At 32.6% G+C, this 18,515-nt stretch overlaps 1 protein-coding gene across 6 annotated transcripts in view; it reads right to left on the bottom strand.

Annotated features, from left to right (window-relative positions):
• USP15 (ubiquitin specific peptidase 15) overlaps window positions 1-18,515 on the bottom strand; it is a 127,820-nt gene that overhangs the window by 43,233 nt on the left and 66,072 nt on the right. For 5 of the 6 annotated variants that reach the window (XM_027106875.1, XM_027106878.1, XM_027106880.1 and 2 more), the window contains 2 exons: window positions 13,178-13,264; window positions 4,558-4,702 (listed from right to left, as the gene is read on the bottom strand). In XM_027106875.1, coding sequence (XP_026962676.1) covers window positions 4,558-4,702; window positions 13,178-13,264 — 232 coding nt within the window. The remainder of the gene's footprint in view (window positions 1-4,557; window positions 4,703-13,177; window positions 13,265-18,515) is intronic. The other variant, XM_027106877.1, reaches the window with a different exon arrangement.

Genomic DNA, 18,515 nt, shown 5'->3' with positions numbered 1-18,515 from the left:
TCACAGGAAGAAGCTGACCTTAAAAATGCCTGGAATTTCAACTGACTTTGCATTGTGTGACAGGGATAATGAACAGGTCCTTGATTACTATCAGTTTTTTCAGTGAATTCCTAGAGTCTATTTAAGGAGACCTATTACTTCCAAGTAAAGAGTTTGAAAACAACTATCTCATGCCATGCAGCTTTCCAGTGAAAAGGACCATATATCACTCCCCTGCTTCAAATCCATCTGAAGAGTTGCTTCTTTCAGGAGGCCAATCATGAGCCTCCTAGGCCTTGACAATGAAAAAGACAAGGGTTGGAGTGCTCCTGAAATCTACTCAACTAATGCTAATTAAAATTACCTCCAATAATGCAAATTTCAAAAACTAGACATTCTCTCAATGGAATAATACATTTAGCGCCCTAGAAAACTACTTTGTTAACTTATTTGTACCACTGGGACACGGTGGTATATGCCTGTAATCATAACTACTCAGGAGGCTGAGGCCTGAGATAACCTGAACTCAAGAATCTTAAATTTCCTGCAGATTGCTTATTCATGAACAGTTCTATGTTGTTATATCCCTTGCCTATCAGTATGCCTAGGAGAGCTAAATTAACACAGCTCAGAAATGGATAATACTGATTTATAATGATAAATACCATTATTGTAATACTACTAAGCCAAAAAAAATTAGAAGTACATTCAAGTCTTTCTTCATTCACTAGGTCCTGACAAAGTGGAATAAGACTTGTAGGAAAGAAGAACAAAGAAATACAGGAACTATGGATGGTAGAATTTTCCCGAAGTCATTCTGCTTGACTCCTTCAATTTAAAAAGATAAAATAATATCACAATCTAATACCTATTCGTTTACAATGTGCCAGTCACTATCCTAAGAGCTTTATATTCATCAACTCACTTAATCCCCACAAAACTCCTAAGATATGGGTACTATTATTTTCCTCACCTGAGGAGAAAAATGAGTTATAGAAACAACTTATACAGGGCAGCACAGGTGATCAGTATCAATCCAGATAGTGTAACTCCATAGTCTGTGCTTCTAACTTTTATTGCTAATTTTTAATGTGTTGTTTTCTTTTCTCTAGCCAGAATATGGTTTTTAAACTGTTCCTCAGAGCCCTGGGATCCCATGAGAATGCTTCTGGGGCCACTAAGTAGAAGAAAGCAGATGGGACTCCGGGCACTTCACCCAACCAAAGCAACTTCACTACATCTGTTTAAATATTGAGGATACAATTAAACTTTTCAAAGTAATAATTAAAAAAAAATTTTCATGCTAAAAGTAAAACGTGAAAAATCACAATATCAAGACTATAACTCTTCATAAGTCAGGATCTATGTCTAAAAGTAGCTCACATGTTTGCCATTCAGTAAATATTAACTTGATAAATTGAAACTGTATGGCAGTACTGTGCTCATCAGAAAAACTTAATACTCAGTTGTACCATTAAATCAGAGAAAATCTTGAATATCAATATAATTAAATTGAATAATAACAATAATGATATTAAATCACACTCAGATTGGTGCTTCTTAAGTTTTTAATCACAAGCTATCAAACAATTTCATCATCTTAAGGCTACTGATGGGTTAAGCATAACCCATTCTCACAAAGAAAAAATAGGTATGTTTTCATATCCATATTGTTAACAATATATCAATAATTACACTGCCTGATGTACTAAAGACCACTCATATTTTTAGAATTATTGAATTAATAAAAGGAATTATATTAAAATACAAATTATCAGATTTTTTTAAATAATATTTTCTGAAGTTCATGAATTATCTTCAGTTTCACAGAAGTCACAGAAGTCACTCGAAAAAACAGCGTAACTGAGGAAACAGTATCTAAAAACATTATTTTAAAAAATCTACTCTATTAACTATCTTTTACCCTTTTCATCTGTGGACCTAAGAACTTACATGGTGTTCATGAAACAGAATAACATAGGCTACTGCCACCATTTTATACTCCCTCCTATGGTGAATTTTCAACTTGAGAGCTGACATCTAAAGCAATTAAAAATCACAGATGCTTTCAGAAAATAAAACTGAAGTACTAGCTTTTCTAATTCTGGATTTGGATTAAAAGTCAAAAGCAGCAAAAATTGAAACTAATTTTTTCTCTTCTCCAACTTGATTGGAGAGTTTTATTTTAGAAAAAGTACAGTTTCCAACAAGATACAGACATAAAATAATATCCACTGCTTAAAATATTTTGCTAAAATTTTCATGAAAGTTTTTTCTTACTTTATGATATTATCAGAAAATTACAAACTATCACCCTAACAAACCTCACCCTCATGGCTATATCTCAGTTGAAATGAAACATGTAAAGATGAAATATATTAAGAGAGGAGGTCAGCATTAGACATACCTATTGTAATAAAATTGCTTTGAACAGAAGCAAAAACTAATAAATGAAGTTTCTTACACCTTAAACATACACAAAAAAGTTCAACAAGTGCCAAATCTAGCTCAACATAGCTGATTAGAAGATTTCATTTTAATACTTGTTTTTGAGAAATTGAGTTAATCATAAGGAGACAACACTAAATAGACTATAACAAAGGCACAGGAAACGAGAATGTAATATTGCCCTAGAAGGAATTTAGTTTGAATGTAAGCTAGAGACTACCATGAATGATTAGCAAGAACACTAACTCTTGTTCTAATAGACTCAAATTTTTTATGCTTATGCTATTAAAACTTTTTGAAAATCCTAGTCTTAATCCTTATGAAAAAGCACCAAGACTGGTTTTCCATACTACAATGTTAAAAAAAAAAACAAAACCCAAAAGACCTCAAGAATATCAAGCCTCCAGAACCAAAGTAATTTTGGTAGTGCAAGGATAAGTAGTTGTATAACAATTAATATGATTGGTGATATGAGAAAGGGTTTTCTGATACTGATGTAACCACCGATTATATAAAACATTTTTCAGAGGTGGTGCTGAAGATGATTTTTCAGTGATTAGGCAGGGTAGTCCAACAGATATACAAACAAAATTACAATATGTCTGCCCTGTTCCTACTCTGAAAGCTCAGCACCCATGCACTTTACTTTGTTATCTAAATAACTGCCAGGATAACAGTATGTTTTGGCTTGCTCTTCTCAGATGAGTTCCCTTTCTCCTCTTCCGGAAAATAAAGATAAAATATTTTAAAATTTAATTGTCTAACTAGTGCTAGGATCCTAGAAAAAAATTTTGGATAAAGTAATTCACATTAAAGTATAAGCAATATTACTCATCAAAGAAAGTTTATAAAGGAATAGTTTATTAACCTATACAGTATCTGCTTCAGCAGATAGGCTATTTCCTGAGTGGCTCAACTCTAAACCAAGATATCAGGAATTAATCAATTATACATCCCAGTGCATGTCTAAGAAAAGTTGCCAACTCCTGGTCAAGAGTTATGACAGTTAAATTTCTAGTTTTTCAAGAATGCTATAAAGACAATGGTTCATTTAGGAAACAACTGGATTAATGACTATGTACAAAGGATTTATTTTGAATTTTGGATGATAAAGAGTCCTATACTTTTCTCAGATAGTCAAGATTTGCAATAATGTCCTTATCAATCCATATCTGTATTTAATTTATATCTTTGGAGGGTGCCTCCTGGGCACAGGAGATTCAGTATTAAAATATAGAGAACAGAATACTGCAGATTTAAAAATAGAAATTCAGAATTGCACACACACACAAAAAAAAAGGAAAGAAAGAAAAAAAAGACTTCCAAAAGAAGGTTAAAATTCAAATATCAAAATAGTATACCATTATTTTGGGCTTTTTGAAATACAGAATTTTATTTGTAAAAGGGGAATAAAATAACCAGCTCTAATTTTATGCACAGTAACAGTGATATTAAAGTATACATGGATCTTGTTACTTCACAATCAATCAAAGACATAAATATTTCACAAGTAAAACTGGAAGAAGGTACAGACAGAGCAGGAAGAAAAGGGAAGCTCTATGGAGAGACAAAGGGAAAAAAAGGGCAGTGATCTGTTATATCCCCAAACTGAAAGAGTATTAAGGGAAAGTGATTTGTTAAAAATATGTATACAAAAGGTTCATAAAATTTTCTAATTTTTACAAATCTTAATTTCACATTAAGGTAAAAAAAAGATTTAAAATTAATTTTATTTAGAGTTAGAACACTGGTGACCATAAAATAATCATTCTCTGAAACTCCCACCAATGCCTAAAGAAAGCAAGAGACTTCATATAAAGGAGAGATCTCACTAGCTTTATTTTCTTCTCAGAGAGCCTAGGTTTTCTGTTTGGAATTATATTTTTTGTATGAACTTATATTTAATCTTCTACTTTATGATAATCAATCACATGCCACCTAACCGAGAATCATGATAAGATATTCTTAGAATGAATGATTCAAGTGTGTATGCTTAAATCTTCCATGAAAACACAAACTCTCCAAACACATATAATACTCATTTTCTGACAAGTAAAACCCAACTCTATTCCTCTTGTATAATTGATTACCATAAAACATATGAGTTTCACTTTGTTTGGAAAGACCTACCTGAATAGCTGAGTTCATGAAACACGTATTTCCCAAGTTACTTAGGCCACAGAGGCCGGGCTGTTCATTGTTTCTTCCAGGTTCTGAATAATCATAGTTCTTATAAGCAGTATATGATGGGAGACAATAATTTGAGTTTTTCACACTGGAAGAAAACAAAAAAATCTTTTTCATAATTCAGCCAATTATCATCATATAGTTATAATGAACAGAGTACTTTAAACCTATTTGAGATACGTGGTCAGTCATAAAGCACTTAACTCAGGTACTTTTAACATGAACCTAAATCAAAATAACCCCCTTAATTAATATACTCCTCATTCAATCAAGAAAATCACGGCATCATATACCACACCAACCAATACAAACCACATTATGTCTTTCTACCCTTGATTAACTGGAGCAGCTTCACAGCTTGCTCCATTCTTCATTGCTCCATCAAATGTAAAACATTCAGATTTTAAACACCACCCGCAGCAATAAATCATCTCACTGATGTCCCTTTTACATCCTGCTACTGTAACAGAGTGAGAACAGTAGAAACAGGAAGAGTTGTGCTTTAGTTACAGGTGAGAGCAGAGATTTCCAGGGCCTTTGTGACATCACTGTTCTGATGCATTGAAGATTCTATTTATAGTATTCTACGCTAGACCAGCAAAATCTGGTATTCAAATGCAGAAAACAGCCTGGGGTGATCAGCAATGCAAAAATGAAATGATTCGAAGCGAGTACACACTTCAGTATTATTATTATTATGGAAAGAATCTTCTAGTTTGTCAGATTAATGCAGTTTATTTAACTAGGTAAATACAACCTCAGGATAATTTGTACTACGAGTATAATAAATATTAATCTTAAAAAAAAACCCTACATAATATTCAACCTTAGAGAAATCAGGGTAATTTTACAAAGAACTAAGAGAAGTCAATAAGTTAGATCCCTCTTTCTTTTTACATGTAACTAAAAAAAATTTTGTGGAAAAGGATAGATTCTTCCTTAATTTTTAATAGGTTATCTTATAAGATATTTATGATGGATGCTTTGGATATAATTCAAAAGCATACTTTCAATCATTATTTTTTTTATTCACTAGAACAAACCTGAACAAGAATCAAGGTTATTTGCTAAAAGCAAATAATGATGTAAATAAATGAATACAGTGTTACAAATAAACATGGTAAATCAGTAACTCTGACAGTCTCAATTGGCTATAATTTATCCCTGGTATTATTTTTTTTTAAGTTTTTACTTATAATTTCAAATACTTCCTATTGTAGCTTCTATACTCTCACTTTATAACAGTTAAAATGAACTGTACTACTGCTTGTTCTAACAAAGCCTTTAGTAAACATACACACCCTAACAAACCAACAGGTAAAACACACGAAACCATATCAACCAAAATTTACGCACACAATGCTATCCCACTAATATTTTTGTATTTTTAAGAAAACACCCCCCTTCATCACAAATAAAAGATCAACTCTCAGACTGAAAAACCAAGCTATCGCAAAGTTAAACAAAAAGAGCAGGCTCCAAAGAAGTGCAACCTTGAGCAATTCATAGACTTGTAGCTATTTACTTGTTTTAAACTTAAAGAAAAAAAAAAGGGTTCAAGCATCTTTTGGATTTTGCAGATCACTAGCCTTATAACTCATATTTTATTTTAGATTAGCAGTAACAAAGTTCAAGGCACCTATCAGCAATTCCATATATAGTCACTCAGTGACTGGATTCTTGAATCTAACTTTGAGGACATGTAACAAGAAACTGAATCCTGGTTTTCCTTTTACCCCTTTAAGAAATGCTTAGGGGGCTTCCCTGGTGTCGCAGTGGTTGAGAGTCTGCCTGCCAATGCAGGGACACGGGTTAGAGCCCTGGTCTGGGAGGATCCCACATGCCGCGGAGCAACTGGGCCCGTGAGCCACAACTACTGAGCCTGCGCGTCTGGAGCCTGTGCTCCGCAACAATAGAGGCCGCAATAGAGAGAGGCCCGCGCGTCGCGATGAAGAGTGGCCCCCGCTTGCCGCAACTAGAGAAAGCCCTCGCACAGAAACGAAGACCCAACACAGCCAAAAATAAATAAATAATAATTTTAAAAAAAAAGTTAAAAAAAAAGAAGTGCTTAAAATCAAGGTCTGCTATATATTACAAAAAGGCAAGGTCTACACATTTTCAACATGTTAAAAAAAACCCATATGTATCAGCTGTAAAATTATAAAACTTAAGTCAGAGTACAGAGGGAAAGTATGCCCAAATATATGCTCATGCATACACCCACACCCACACCAACACCCATGCAAGTGATCCGAATCCTTAAAGGATATCTACATTTTAGTTTAAGTGACAGGATAAGTATAAACCTTGGCCAAAGAGTAAGATGGCAGTCTACATGCTCAATGATAATAAAGAAAACTAACAAATTAAAAATATTTTAATACTATCTTCATTGGTCATTTATAATCCACATCTTATGTGTTCTTTAAATCAAATAAAGTCTGTCGTGGAAAATATCAAAACCAATGGCTCTTTAAACACTTCGACAAAGTACATGTAAACCTAAACCCAAAAGACAGCCTCTGTATCTTTCATGACTACTGCTGCTATTTTTTCTTCTAAAGGTTGTAAGCTAGTCCTTATCCCATAAGGTTATGTTACTTTGCAAAAACAAATAAATTTGCCAGTAATCTTAATGGGAATTTTAATGCTATGCTAGATTAATTCATTTTAAATGAATATACGTTTAAAAATATAACATTTTATAGCAAAATCGAGCCCTTATCTTTCTATAAATATTTGAAACTGACTTTTTAAAATTTAATTTTATGTATTTTTATACAGCACGTTATTAGGTATCTATTTTATACATATTACTGTATATATGTCAATCCCAATCTCCCAATTCATCCCACACTCCTCTCCACTTTCCCCCCTTGTTGTCCATACATTTGTTCTCTACTTCTGTGTCTCTATTTCTGCCTTGCAAACTGGTTCACCTGTACCCTTTTTCTAGATTCCACACATATGCGTTAATATACGATACTTGTTTTTCTCTTTCTGACTTACTTCGCTCTGTATGACAGTCTCTAGGTCCATCCACATCTCTACAAATGACCCAATTTCGTTCCTTTTTATGACTGAGTATGACTTTTTATGACTCCATTGTATAGATGTACCACATCTTCTTTATCCACTCATCTGTCGATGGGCATTTAGGTTGCTTTCATGACCTGGCTGTTGTAAGTAGTGCTGCAATGAACATTGGGGTGCACGTGTCTTTTTGAATTATGGTTTTCTCAGGGTATATGGCCAGTAGTGGGATTGCTGGGTCATATGGTAATTCTATTTTTAGTTTTTTAAGGAACCTCCATACTGTTCTCCATAGTGGCTGTATCAATTTACATTCCCAACAGTGCAAGAGGGTTCCCTTTTCCCCACACCCTCTCCAGCACTTACTGTTTGTAGATTTTCTGATGATGACCATTCTAACTGGTGTGAGGTGATACCTCATTGTAGTTTTGATTTGCATTTCTCTAATAATTAGTGATGTTGAGCAGCTTTTCATGTGCCTCTTGGCCATGTGAATGCCTTCTTTGGAGAGATGTCTATTTAGGTCTTCTGCCCATTTTTTTGATTGGGTTGTTTGTTTTTTGATATTGAGCTGCATGAACTGTTGTATATTTTGGAGCTTAATCCGTTGTTCTTTGATTTGCTTGCAAATATTTTCTCCCATCCTGAGGGTTGTCTTTTCATCTTGCTTATAGTTCCCTTTGCTGTGCAAAAAGCTTTTAAGTTTCATTAGGTCCCATTTGTTTATTTTTGTTTTTATTTCCATTACTCTAGGAGGTGGCTCAAAAAAGATCTTGCTGTGATTTATGTCAAATAGTGTTCCTCCTATGTTTTCCTCTAAGAGTTTTATAGTGTCTGAGCTCACATTTAGGTCTTTAATCCATTTTGAGTTTATTTTTGTGTATGGTATTAGGGAGGTTCTAATTTCATTCTTTTACATGTAGCTGTCCAGTTTTCCCAGCACCACTTATTGAAGAGGCTGTCTTTTCTCCATTGTATATTCTTGCCTCCTTTATCAAAGATAAGGTGACCATATGTGCATGGGTTTATCTCTGGGCTTTCTATCCTGTTCCACTGATCAATATTTCTGTTTCTGTGCCAGTACCATATTGTCTTGATTATTGTAGATTTGTAGTATAGTCTGAAGTCAGGAACTCTGATTCCTCCAGCTCTGTTTTTTTCCCTCAGGACTGCTTTGGCTATTCAAGGTCTTTTGTGTCTCCATACAAATTTTAAGATCTTTTGTTCTAGTTCTGTAAAAAATGCCATTGGTAGTTTGATAGGGATTGCAATGAATCTGTAGATTGCTGTGGGTAGTATAGTGATTTTCACAACACTGAGTCTTCTAAGCCAAGAACATGGTATATCTCTCCATATGTTTGTGTCATCTTTGATTTCTTTCAGCAGTGTCTTATAGTTTTCTGAGTACAGGTCTTTTACCTCCATAGGTAGGTTTATTCCTAGGTATTTTATTCTTTTTGTTGCAATCGTGAATGGGAGTGTTTCCTTCATTTTTCTTTCTGATCTTTCGTTGTTAGTGTATAGGAATGCAAGATTTCTGTGCATTAATTCTGTATCCTGCAACTTTACCAAATTCACTGATTAACTCTAGTAGTTTTCTAGTTTTCTGGTGGCATGTTTAGGATTCTCTATGTATAGTATCATGTCATCTGCAAACAGTGACAGTTTTACCTCTTCTTTTCCAATATGGATTCCTTTTATTTCTTTTTATTCTCTGATTGCCATGGCTAGGACTTTCAAAACTATGTTGAATAACAGTGGCGAGAGTGGACATCCTTGTCTTCTTCCTGACCTTAGAGGAAATGCTTTTAGTTTTTCACCATTGAGAATGATGTTTGCTGTGGGTTTGTCATATATAGCCTTTATTTTGTTGAGGCAGGTTCCCTCTATGCCCACTTTCTGGAGAGTTTTTATCATAAATGGGTGTTGAATTTTGTCAAAAGCTTTTTCTGCATCTATTGACATGAACATATGGTTTTTATTCTTCAATTTGTTAATATGGTGTATCACACTGATTGATTTATGTATATTGAAGAATCCTTGCATCCCTGGGATAAATCCCACTTGATCTTGGTGTATGATACTTTTAATGTGTTGTTGGATTGTTTGCTAGTATTTTATTGAGGATTTTTGCATCTATATTCATCAGTAATACTGGTCTGTAATTTTCTTTTTTTGTAGCATCTCTGTCTGGTTTTGGTATCAGGGTGATTGATGGTGGCCGAAACTGACTTTTCAATTAGCATTTATATTTAACATTATAAACACTATAAATCTATAATTTAATCCTCATAACTGTAATTATGCTCACTTTGCAGTTAATGAAATGATACTTTCAGCAACTAACTTGTCAAAAGCCAGATGGCTAGTCTCTGGCAGTCTCCAAAATCCAGTTCCTTTTCATCGCTTAATCTCTTACAGGGAGTCATTTCCATTTCAAATAAAAGAGCTTTAAATGAATTAACAGAAAAATAGAATGTGCCCCGATGTGGAATGCCAAGAGTTGAGACAATAAATACATTAAAGAGACTTTTTCAGAGGAAGTATTATAGTAAAGCAAATGCAGCAAGACAGAAGAAAAATGCGGAGAGTGGAAAGATTTTGGTACATATTAAAAATGTACTTAAATTATAATTGAGGCAAGAATTAATACTGTACGGATTAACAAGTAAAACTACTACACAGGGTGAATGAACAATATTCTGGCATCTGATTCTTCATAATATTAGTCTTTAATAAAAACTTAAACTTTATTAAACTTCAGTGAAATAATTCCAAGTACACTTTGTTATTACTTTTATAACAAATATTATTATTTCTGGAAATGAAAACTTTATATCTTAATAATGCATCAGTTTAAGTCTTGAATTTGTAAATAAATGCCATCTAAACGTTGTGTCACTACTGATTTTAATATGCAGTTTACACTTGGAGTATTATCTCCACATATATGAAGTTTCATAAACGTATTTAATCTTAAAAGGTCATTACCCATTTTACATACTTTTAAAGAAACTATGCTATTTCCATCTGAAGTCTTAAGCAGCTACTTATTTCCAGAAGTCGAAAAGAAAGTCAAGAAATAAATTTTATGTGAAATAATTGTTATAATTCAAGTTTTTTAAAGTAAAAAAAACCTCTCCATTTTGTAAATGTTTAAATTTTGTTCCTTACCAAGAAAGGTTAAGTTTTACTTTTAAGTAAGGTGGTACCAGTAGCTGTTTGCTATTAAAATTTCCTAATATGAAAGGACTATTTTAGTGTCTAAAATAGACAAATATAAATAGCTAACAATATAACCTAGTCATAGGAGTAGAATCATTAATTAATCATGTTCTAAACTTTTAAGACAACACTCCAATTCCTCTCTTAATATTTTCTGCAGTCAGAGGTTTTGAGATCAAATTGTACTGTCATATTTTTACTGTGAGAGGGAAATAAGACAAAAACAGAAGCACCAGATCACATATACTAATATGGCAACTCTGGTCAAAATACAGCCTATGGTCAATACAGTCTATATACAATGCTAAAAAATCTCTCCAAAGAATAACTAACTATAAATACATGTTATACCTGGAACCAAATTCTTTTATAGTAAATGTGGGAGCCATCTGCAATTAGTAGAAACACATATTTTATCTCATATGAGAAAATGACTTTTGATGAATTACATTAAAAGATACCATGTAAAATACAAACCAGATTACAGGAGGATATTTCCCTTTACTCTTTTGCCTGTGGATATACATTTTTAAATAGAAGAGAACACACTACACTGCAATTTTGGATATCCAGTGTCTTCAATATTTCACCATTATACTACAGTGCACGTATCTTGTTACTACTGAAGTAAGGAATTAGTGTTTTAAATCTTCCTGATATATATAGCAAACTCTTTTCTACGAAAGTTGGACTAATACTCCAACCACTCAAACAGAATCCTTACAATAACAGATACCATCACTTAACTTTTCCCAATGAGACTGAGGTGGGGGAAAGTGGATGGAGTTGTTTATGTTTTTAATTTACATATCTCTAGTTAATAGTGAACTTGAACATTTAAAATGTTTGTTTTAATTCTCTTATTTTCATTGCCCAGCTGCATCATTTAACTACTTTTCAAGTTGTCTTAAAAAATTTCTCACTGATTTTTATGAGCTTGATATACTAAGAATATCTGCCCTTCCTTTGTCATTTGTAGCAAGAATATTTTCCATTTATTTGCTGTTTAATTTTTAATATGCCTGACAATTAAAATTTTAATTTAAAGTTTTAAAGAGAAATAGCAATCCAATTTTTCCAATAGCATTTCCTGGATAATCTGCTCATTCTCCATTAGTCTAGGATACTTTCTGATCACATTACATTCTTTTATATATAAAGGTCTGTTTCTGGGCTCTCTTTTCTATTCCACTGATCTGGAGGTATATTCTTGGGTCAGTACTATGCTGTTTGAATTCTTATATCTTTATAACAGGTTGTGATATTTAGTAGGATTAATCCTTTCTCATTGTTTTTCCTTTCCAAAGTTATTTTGGCTATTATATATTTATAATCCAAATGTATGTTAAAATTAGAATCATTTTGTCAAGCCCTACTTCTCCATATGAATTTTAAGGGAACACTAATTAAACCTATAAATTCAATTAATGGTGCTTTTTAAAAGATTATTTCACGAATAGTTTCAGTCCTTTTGAATTTACCCTTTGGAATAATCAGATGCCATTTATGAACTGGACAAGTAGTGTAAATATTTAACTACATAAATCCTGTAAACCTAATACATAAACTACAATGTATATCTCCAAGAAGTAAAAGGACAATAATCATCTGGATTAAAATTCTTCCCATAATTGAATGGACTAATTACAAATAGAGTTTTCTTTTTATCCTTTTATATAAAACCATGCCAATTTTCAAGGTAATACATCCATGTCAGACATTGTAGTGAATCCCAAGTGACTTTGAATCCTTTTTCTTATAGCAATATGGCACACATTTTCATGTAATTTTTGTAAATCCTAAGAATCTGAATACTATTCCTGATGGAGCAAGGGAATTGTTTCTCCAAACTTTTTCAGAAAAAGTAATTGCCTTTTTGATAAACATAAAAATTTGTATGTCTTCCAGTTGAGAATCACTGATAAACACTTTTAAAAAACACTATGTATTGTCTGTGATTACATGTCTAGTTCTAAAATGACATCTGAAATTTATACTGTTCCTAAAAATTTGAATTCTAACAGACTTGTATATATATTTCAATAATTAGTGTTTAGAATATGAAATTCTGAAAGTGCTTTATTTCTCTTTTAGTAAATTATTGTAGTATATATATTAAATCAAGAAGTTTATACCTCTGCTTGCTTTCTTGTGAAGTTACTCCTTGAAGAACTGACCAGTGATTTAAAAGAAAATCAATTTTAATGCATTAAGACTTTTATCCTAAATTTTAGATACAAGAGATTTTTTGCAACCACAATAGGGCGATCAATTAAACAAAGAGTTTTTAAGATTCAGTGCTTACTTTCTGTTGTTGATGTTGTTATAATTATTTGATAGAGATGAAGGAGAGATCTTTGGTAAAGTTGAAAAATTGGATGCACCTGGGGACCTTTAAAAATATGAAAATGTTAAATTAGATAAAAAATGCTGAATTTTGAAATTAATTATGAAATAAAGAAAAGAACTACAGATGACAATGTATGTAGTAAATGAATGCTGGAAAACAGATTTATGAGCAAAATCACCATATACCCTTTGTTTTTCAATTTCCAATGTATTTGTTCATATAAAAAGTAATAGTATATAAGGGAACTATTTTCAAAGGAAATTTATCAAATTAAATATAAAACTTGATATTATTCTTAAAAATCTACTAATGCAATACACCCAGTTCTGAGTTCAGGTAACCATTATTAATATTTTACAATCAATAATTTCCTTAAATCAATGGAAGTAAAATATTAATTTTTAAAGGAAGCATGTAAAAGAAATCCACTCTGTGTCTCAGTAGGTACTATGGCATTCCAATTATATACAACACAGACACAGATATCATAGATTTTACCAATTTTTAAAACTGTAAGGCAAGAGGGATGAAATAACAAAGAGAATTCCAAACATAATCCTGAGAAGTAATTTTTGGCCAAGGTTATCCCTGCAAAAACTGAACAGATATAAATCTCACTATCTATTACACACCTCACTAATTCAGAATGTTTTTGGAGAAATCTAAATTACTAATGGCTTTTAATCAACAAATATGCTTTATAGGTATGATTTATAGTAAACAAATCCATTACATAGGAATGATTATTTTAAAGTAGTACTTAAAAGTCTCTAAAAGATTTAATTTCCCTTGTAATTTTGTATACAATTTTAATTTACTAGGCAACATCTAGGTCACGGGCTGTAAGAGGCTAATACTTTCAGTCCAGTATCTCAGTCATCATAAATTCTAAATTAGTGAGGCCCAAAGTGATTACTGTTTAAAAATTATTTTATTTCCTCTACTAAGGTGCTAATGAACAGCAAAATGGTCATTGGGCAGGAAAGTGTAACCTACAAAATTTGCTTTTAGGTAATTTGGATTTTGCTAAATTAAGTGGTGGGTAATAAAATTTCTTACATATAAAATTTTATTTAACTTTTGAAGTTTTATATATTATGAAATATTGGTAAAATTTTTTCCTTCATTTTAAAGGAGAGTTTTTTTGTTATTGTTGATGCAAGTTATATACAGGTAGATTACATTAAGTGGGACTTCTATTTAGCTGCCTTTCTGATGGAAGACCCTTACAAGATTTTATTTAACTGTACCACCCTCAAATCCAAAAATACAAGCAACCAAGTTTTAATATAAAACAATGTCGAAAACAAATTTAAAAGGTAATTTTAATATCCTAATATTTTAAGGTACTAATTTTAAGATATTAATAGAATTAATATTAATATAGAAGTATTCTGGCATTTTCTGCCTTCACATTAAGAATGCTAACTTAGGAAAACAATCTAAAAACACTGAGACTGACTTATAATCAATGAAGGAGGTTAATTTTTCAAAATGTATCCATCTGACTACTATTTAATTCAATTCACTACAACTTTTCAGGTATACAGATAGAAACTGAAATATTCCCTTGAATTTTACTTATAGTAAAAATTATGAAAATAAAGATTATTTTATTTATAATATTATATTTATTACATATTATATACGGCTGAGGCATATATATATATATATTTTTTCCCTTTTTCTGCCCATCTGTGGCCTTTTTACTATTCATTAGCAACTCTATCCCAGAACAGTATTAGAATTTTCTATGAAATTCATTAAAACACTCAAACATTTATTAAATGATTACATTATGCCTTGCCCTTGTTAAGTACTAGGAGTACAAAGAGAGACAGTTCCTGATCTCAAACAGCTCCTACTCTAATAGGGGAAAATGATACAAGCAAAGTAACTATAAAATAGTATAAGTCCTAAAACAAATTTTAAAATTATAACAAAAAGGGCTTCCCTGGTGGTGCAGTGGTTGAGAGTCTGCCTGCCGATGCAGGGGACACGGGTTCGTGCCCGGGTCCTGGAAGATACCACATGCCGCCGAGCGGCTAGGCCCGTGAGCCATGGCTGCTAAGCCTGCGCAACCAGAGCCTGTGCTCCGCAACGGGAGAGGCCACAACAGTGAGAGGCCCGCGTACCGCACACACACACACACACACAAAAAATCAAATTTTGTGGGTAGTAACGTGAAGTGATTTTAAAACGATGTGCACAGTTGGAGGGGTAGTTGGAAACTGGAAAGTTAGAGTACTCCAGGTGGAAAGAATAGCATGTGAAAATGTGTGGGACTATAGAAAGCATGATGTGTTTAGGGAATTACCAATGAATTGGCTGAAAGAGTAGGGTGTAGTGATAGGCACAGAGGTTAGTAAGGTAAGTATGATAATGAAGAACCTTTTTATGTTCTCTGAAGGAATTTGGATTTTATCCAATTGTGCTGTGGCATGTTGAAAGATTTTAAGAGTATCAACATAATCAGATTTGTATTCTAAAAAGGTAACTTTTGAGGAAGAGAAAGAGACTGAAGATTGGAAGAGCATTTAGGAGACTATAAAAACAACAAAGGTGAGAAGTAATAAAGGCTGGGACTAGGACAGTGGAGTGGGCAAGGGCAACATGTCTTGGAGGTTTAGGAAGCAGTTCTCAAAGTACAGTCCATGGACACTGAGGGGGATACAAGATCCTTTCAGGGTAGCTGTCCATGATCAAAACTATTTTCATAAAAACACAGACGTGTTATTTATTATCTGACCTCCTTCACTATACAAAAACAATGGCAGGTAAAACTGCATAGTGCCAAGGAGGTAGCCGTGAAAAATTGTGGTATCATGGATTCAAAATAAGAGAATTTCTTTAGGAGATAGTTATCAAAAAGAAGTATTAATGGGAAAAAAAAAAAGAAGTATTAAAGAGAGGTCAAATAAACTAGGTTTAAAAAAAGTTAAATAAGGACTTCGTTAAATTCTGAATATTTGGTAAGGAATGGTAAGCACTGCCTTTTTAAAGAAGTTGGCTATTAGAAGAAAAACTAAGTGGTATTCAGAAGAAGCTGATGGTCTTGTTTTAAAAGATGGGAGAGATCTGTTTATATCTATAGGTTAGCAAGGAAGATGATACTGGAAAAGAAACAAAAGCATGAACTAATGTTAACTGAGTGTCTACTATACATGTGGCAGTATGCTAGGCATTTATATGTATAGGAGAGAGGAGATAACGAAGGAAAAAACGAGGTCTAGGAAACATTGAGATAAATACTATTGGTAGAGAGATTGTTCTTAAAGAGCATGGAGATCAGAGAGAGCAGGATGGATGTGGTGATCCACAGCTAAATAAAAGTATGATAACACTTTTTACCTCCTGTTACAGACATTATGGTTAATAGTTAGATCACTTATCTATTGTGATTCCAACTTCTGACCGAGATTACACACAGCCCAACCTAGCTAACATTTGTGGAGTTAGTGCAGGGGTTGACTAGTCAATCTGTGGATTATAACCTGAGTTCTTTAACTCTCTTTCTTTGATATAACTTGGAAATTACACTGTTTATTAGCAACTTCGCACTAGTAGCTTTCTGAAGAGACGAGTGAAGAAAATGCTTAGAATATTATACATAAACTAGATATTAAGCCATTTATCTAGTGTTAAAGTAATTTTGGCTAGTTTGGGCTAAGTGTAATATAAGGCAGTGAATCGTCTCTTAACAAGACAGAAGGTAAAACATGAGTTTAGCTGAAATGATTTCATGAAGAGAGAAAATTAAACTTCATCCCTGACAACTGAATGCAGTATTTTAATTTCCCTATTCCCAATGTTTCAACTAAAAGCCTGCAATTCAAGGCTAAGCTGAACTTCTTACTTGAACAGAAAAATACAGCTTATTCTTTGTAAGTTACCTACATAGTCAACATACATGGAAATCTAATACCATACTGAGCAATCAAAATATAGAGAAATTAAGTCTGAAGGCTGACATAGCAAAAAGTTATTTAAAACTTTTTATAGTTATTTTCAAACCTGATATAAAACAACCCGAATTTGTAAATTTTGACATTATAAAACAAAAACTATCTTATTAAGAAAAACAAGACCAACCTTAAACTTTCCCCATTTCTAACAATCATCCTAGGGTAAGTTCTTAGAGAAAAAGAGAAATTTAAATCTCTTGAAAAATTAAGCACTTTTACTCTTGTGAGATACAGATTAGTTCAGTTCAACAAGCATTTGCTATGTGTCTCCTCTGTGTCAGGCAGGGTGTTAAATACTTAAACAAAAGACAATTTAAGGAAATTTATATATAAAGTGTTTCTCATAACCTGATTTTTGTTCCTCGTTTTGACTGCTCTATATGGTATTTGACAAAACATTCCACTTAAAAAAAATAAAATTACAGTTACTCTTCTTTAGCCATTATCAATCTCAACAACAAAACTGCAATCCATTTTTATTTTTGCTGTTATTACAGATATCTCCAAACATACACAAGTCCTCATGTACCCAATATCAGTCATTCAGCTTCAAAAATTATTAACATTCTACCACTCTTGGTTTATTTATAATCTCCTTGGCCTCCACATTCCTTCATGTTTTTGCTGGACAATTTTAAAGCAAATCCCAGACACTTATAATTTCACCTGTAAACACTACAGTATGCATCCCCAGCAGGTAAGAAATCTTTTTTTGATACTATTGTCCGTCCCAATCTAATAGTCAGTTCATGTTCACATTTTTTCCCCAGTTGTCTCAAAAACTGGGTAGTTTGAATCAGGATCCAAAATAAGTTCATACATATGCAGATTAATTTTAGTAACTTCAAAAGCCCTTACTGCTCCCTACCAGCTAACTTCTCCGGTTTCATCTTACTATGACAATTGTTTATTTTCCATTTGTCCTGACTTTTGTATCTATTCATATAGTTAACTTTGACTTACATGTGTTACTGTAAATTGCTCAAATCTTTTTTAGAACAAACCAGGGGAGAAAGGAAGAAATAAAATAACCAATAATTATTTGTGAGTACCTCTGAATCAAGCATCTATATGAGAACTGAATACTTAAGTTACATTCATTTATGCATGAAATATACTATGTAAATGTCTTAATTTCAATTAAATTTGGATATGGCTTTTAAATATTGAAGCTAACACTAACTAAGAAGCTTGACTGTGACCATGCTATCTTTGGTAAAACTTGGAGACACAGTACTAGGTTATACATTATCTTATCACAACAGAAAGTAGGTAACAGTGTTTACATGAAGGAAAGATTTATTTAATCAATGTGCATTTTCAGCATT

Source organism: Aethalodelphis obliquidens, unplaced genomic scaffold (genome assembly GCF_003676395.1).
Source record: "Aethalodelphis obliquidens isolate GAN/ISIS:26980383/991018 unplaced genomic scaffold, ASM367639v1 scaffold8, whole genome shotgun sequence".
Classification (NCBI taxonomy): Eukaryota; Metazoa; Chordata; class Mammalia; order Artiodactyla; family Delphinidae; genus Aethalodelphis; species Aethalodelphis obliquidens.
This window is presented reverse-complemented; position numbering and strand designations above follow the sequence as displayed.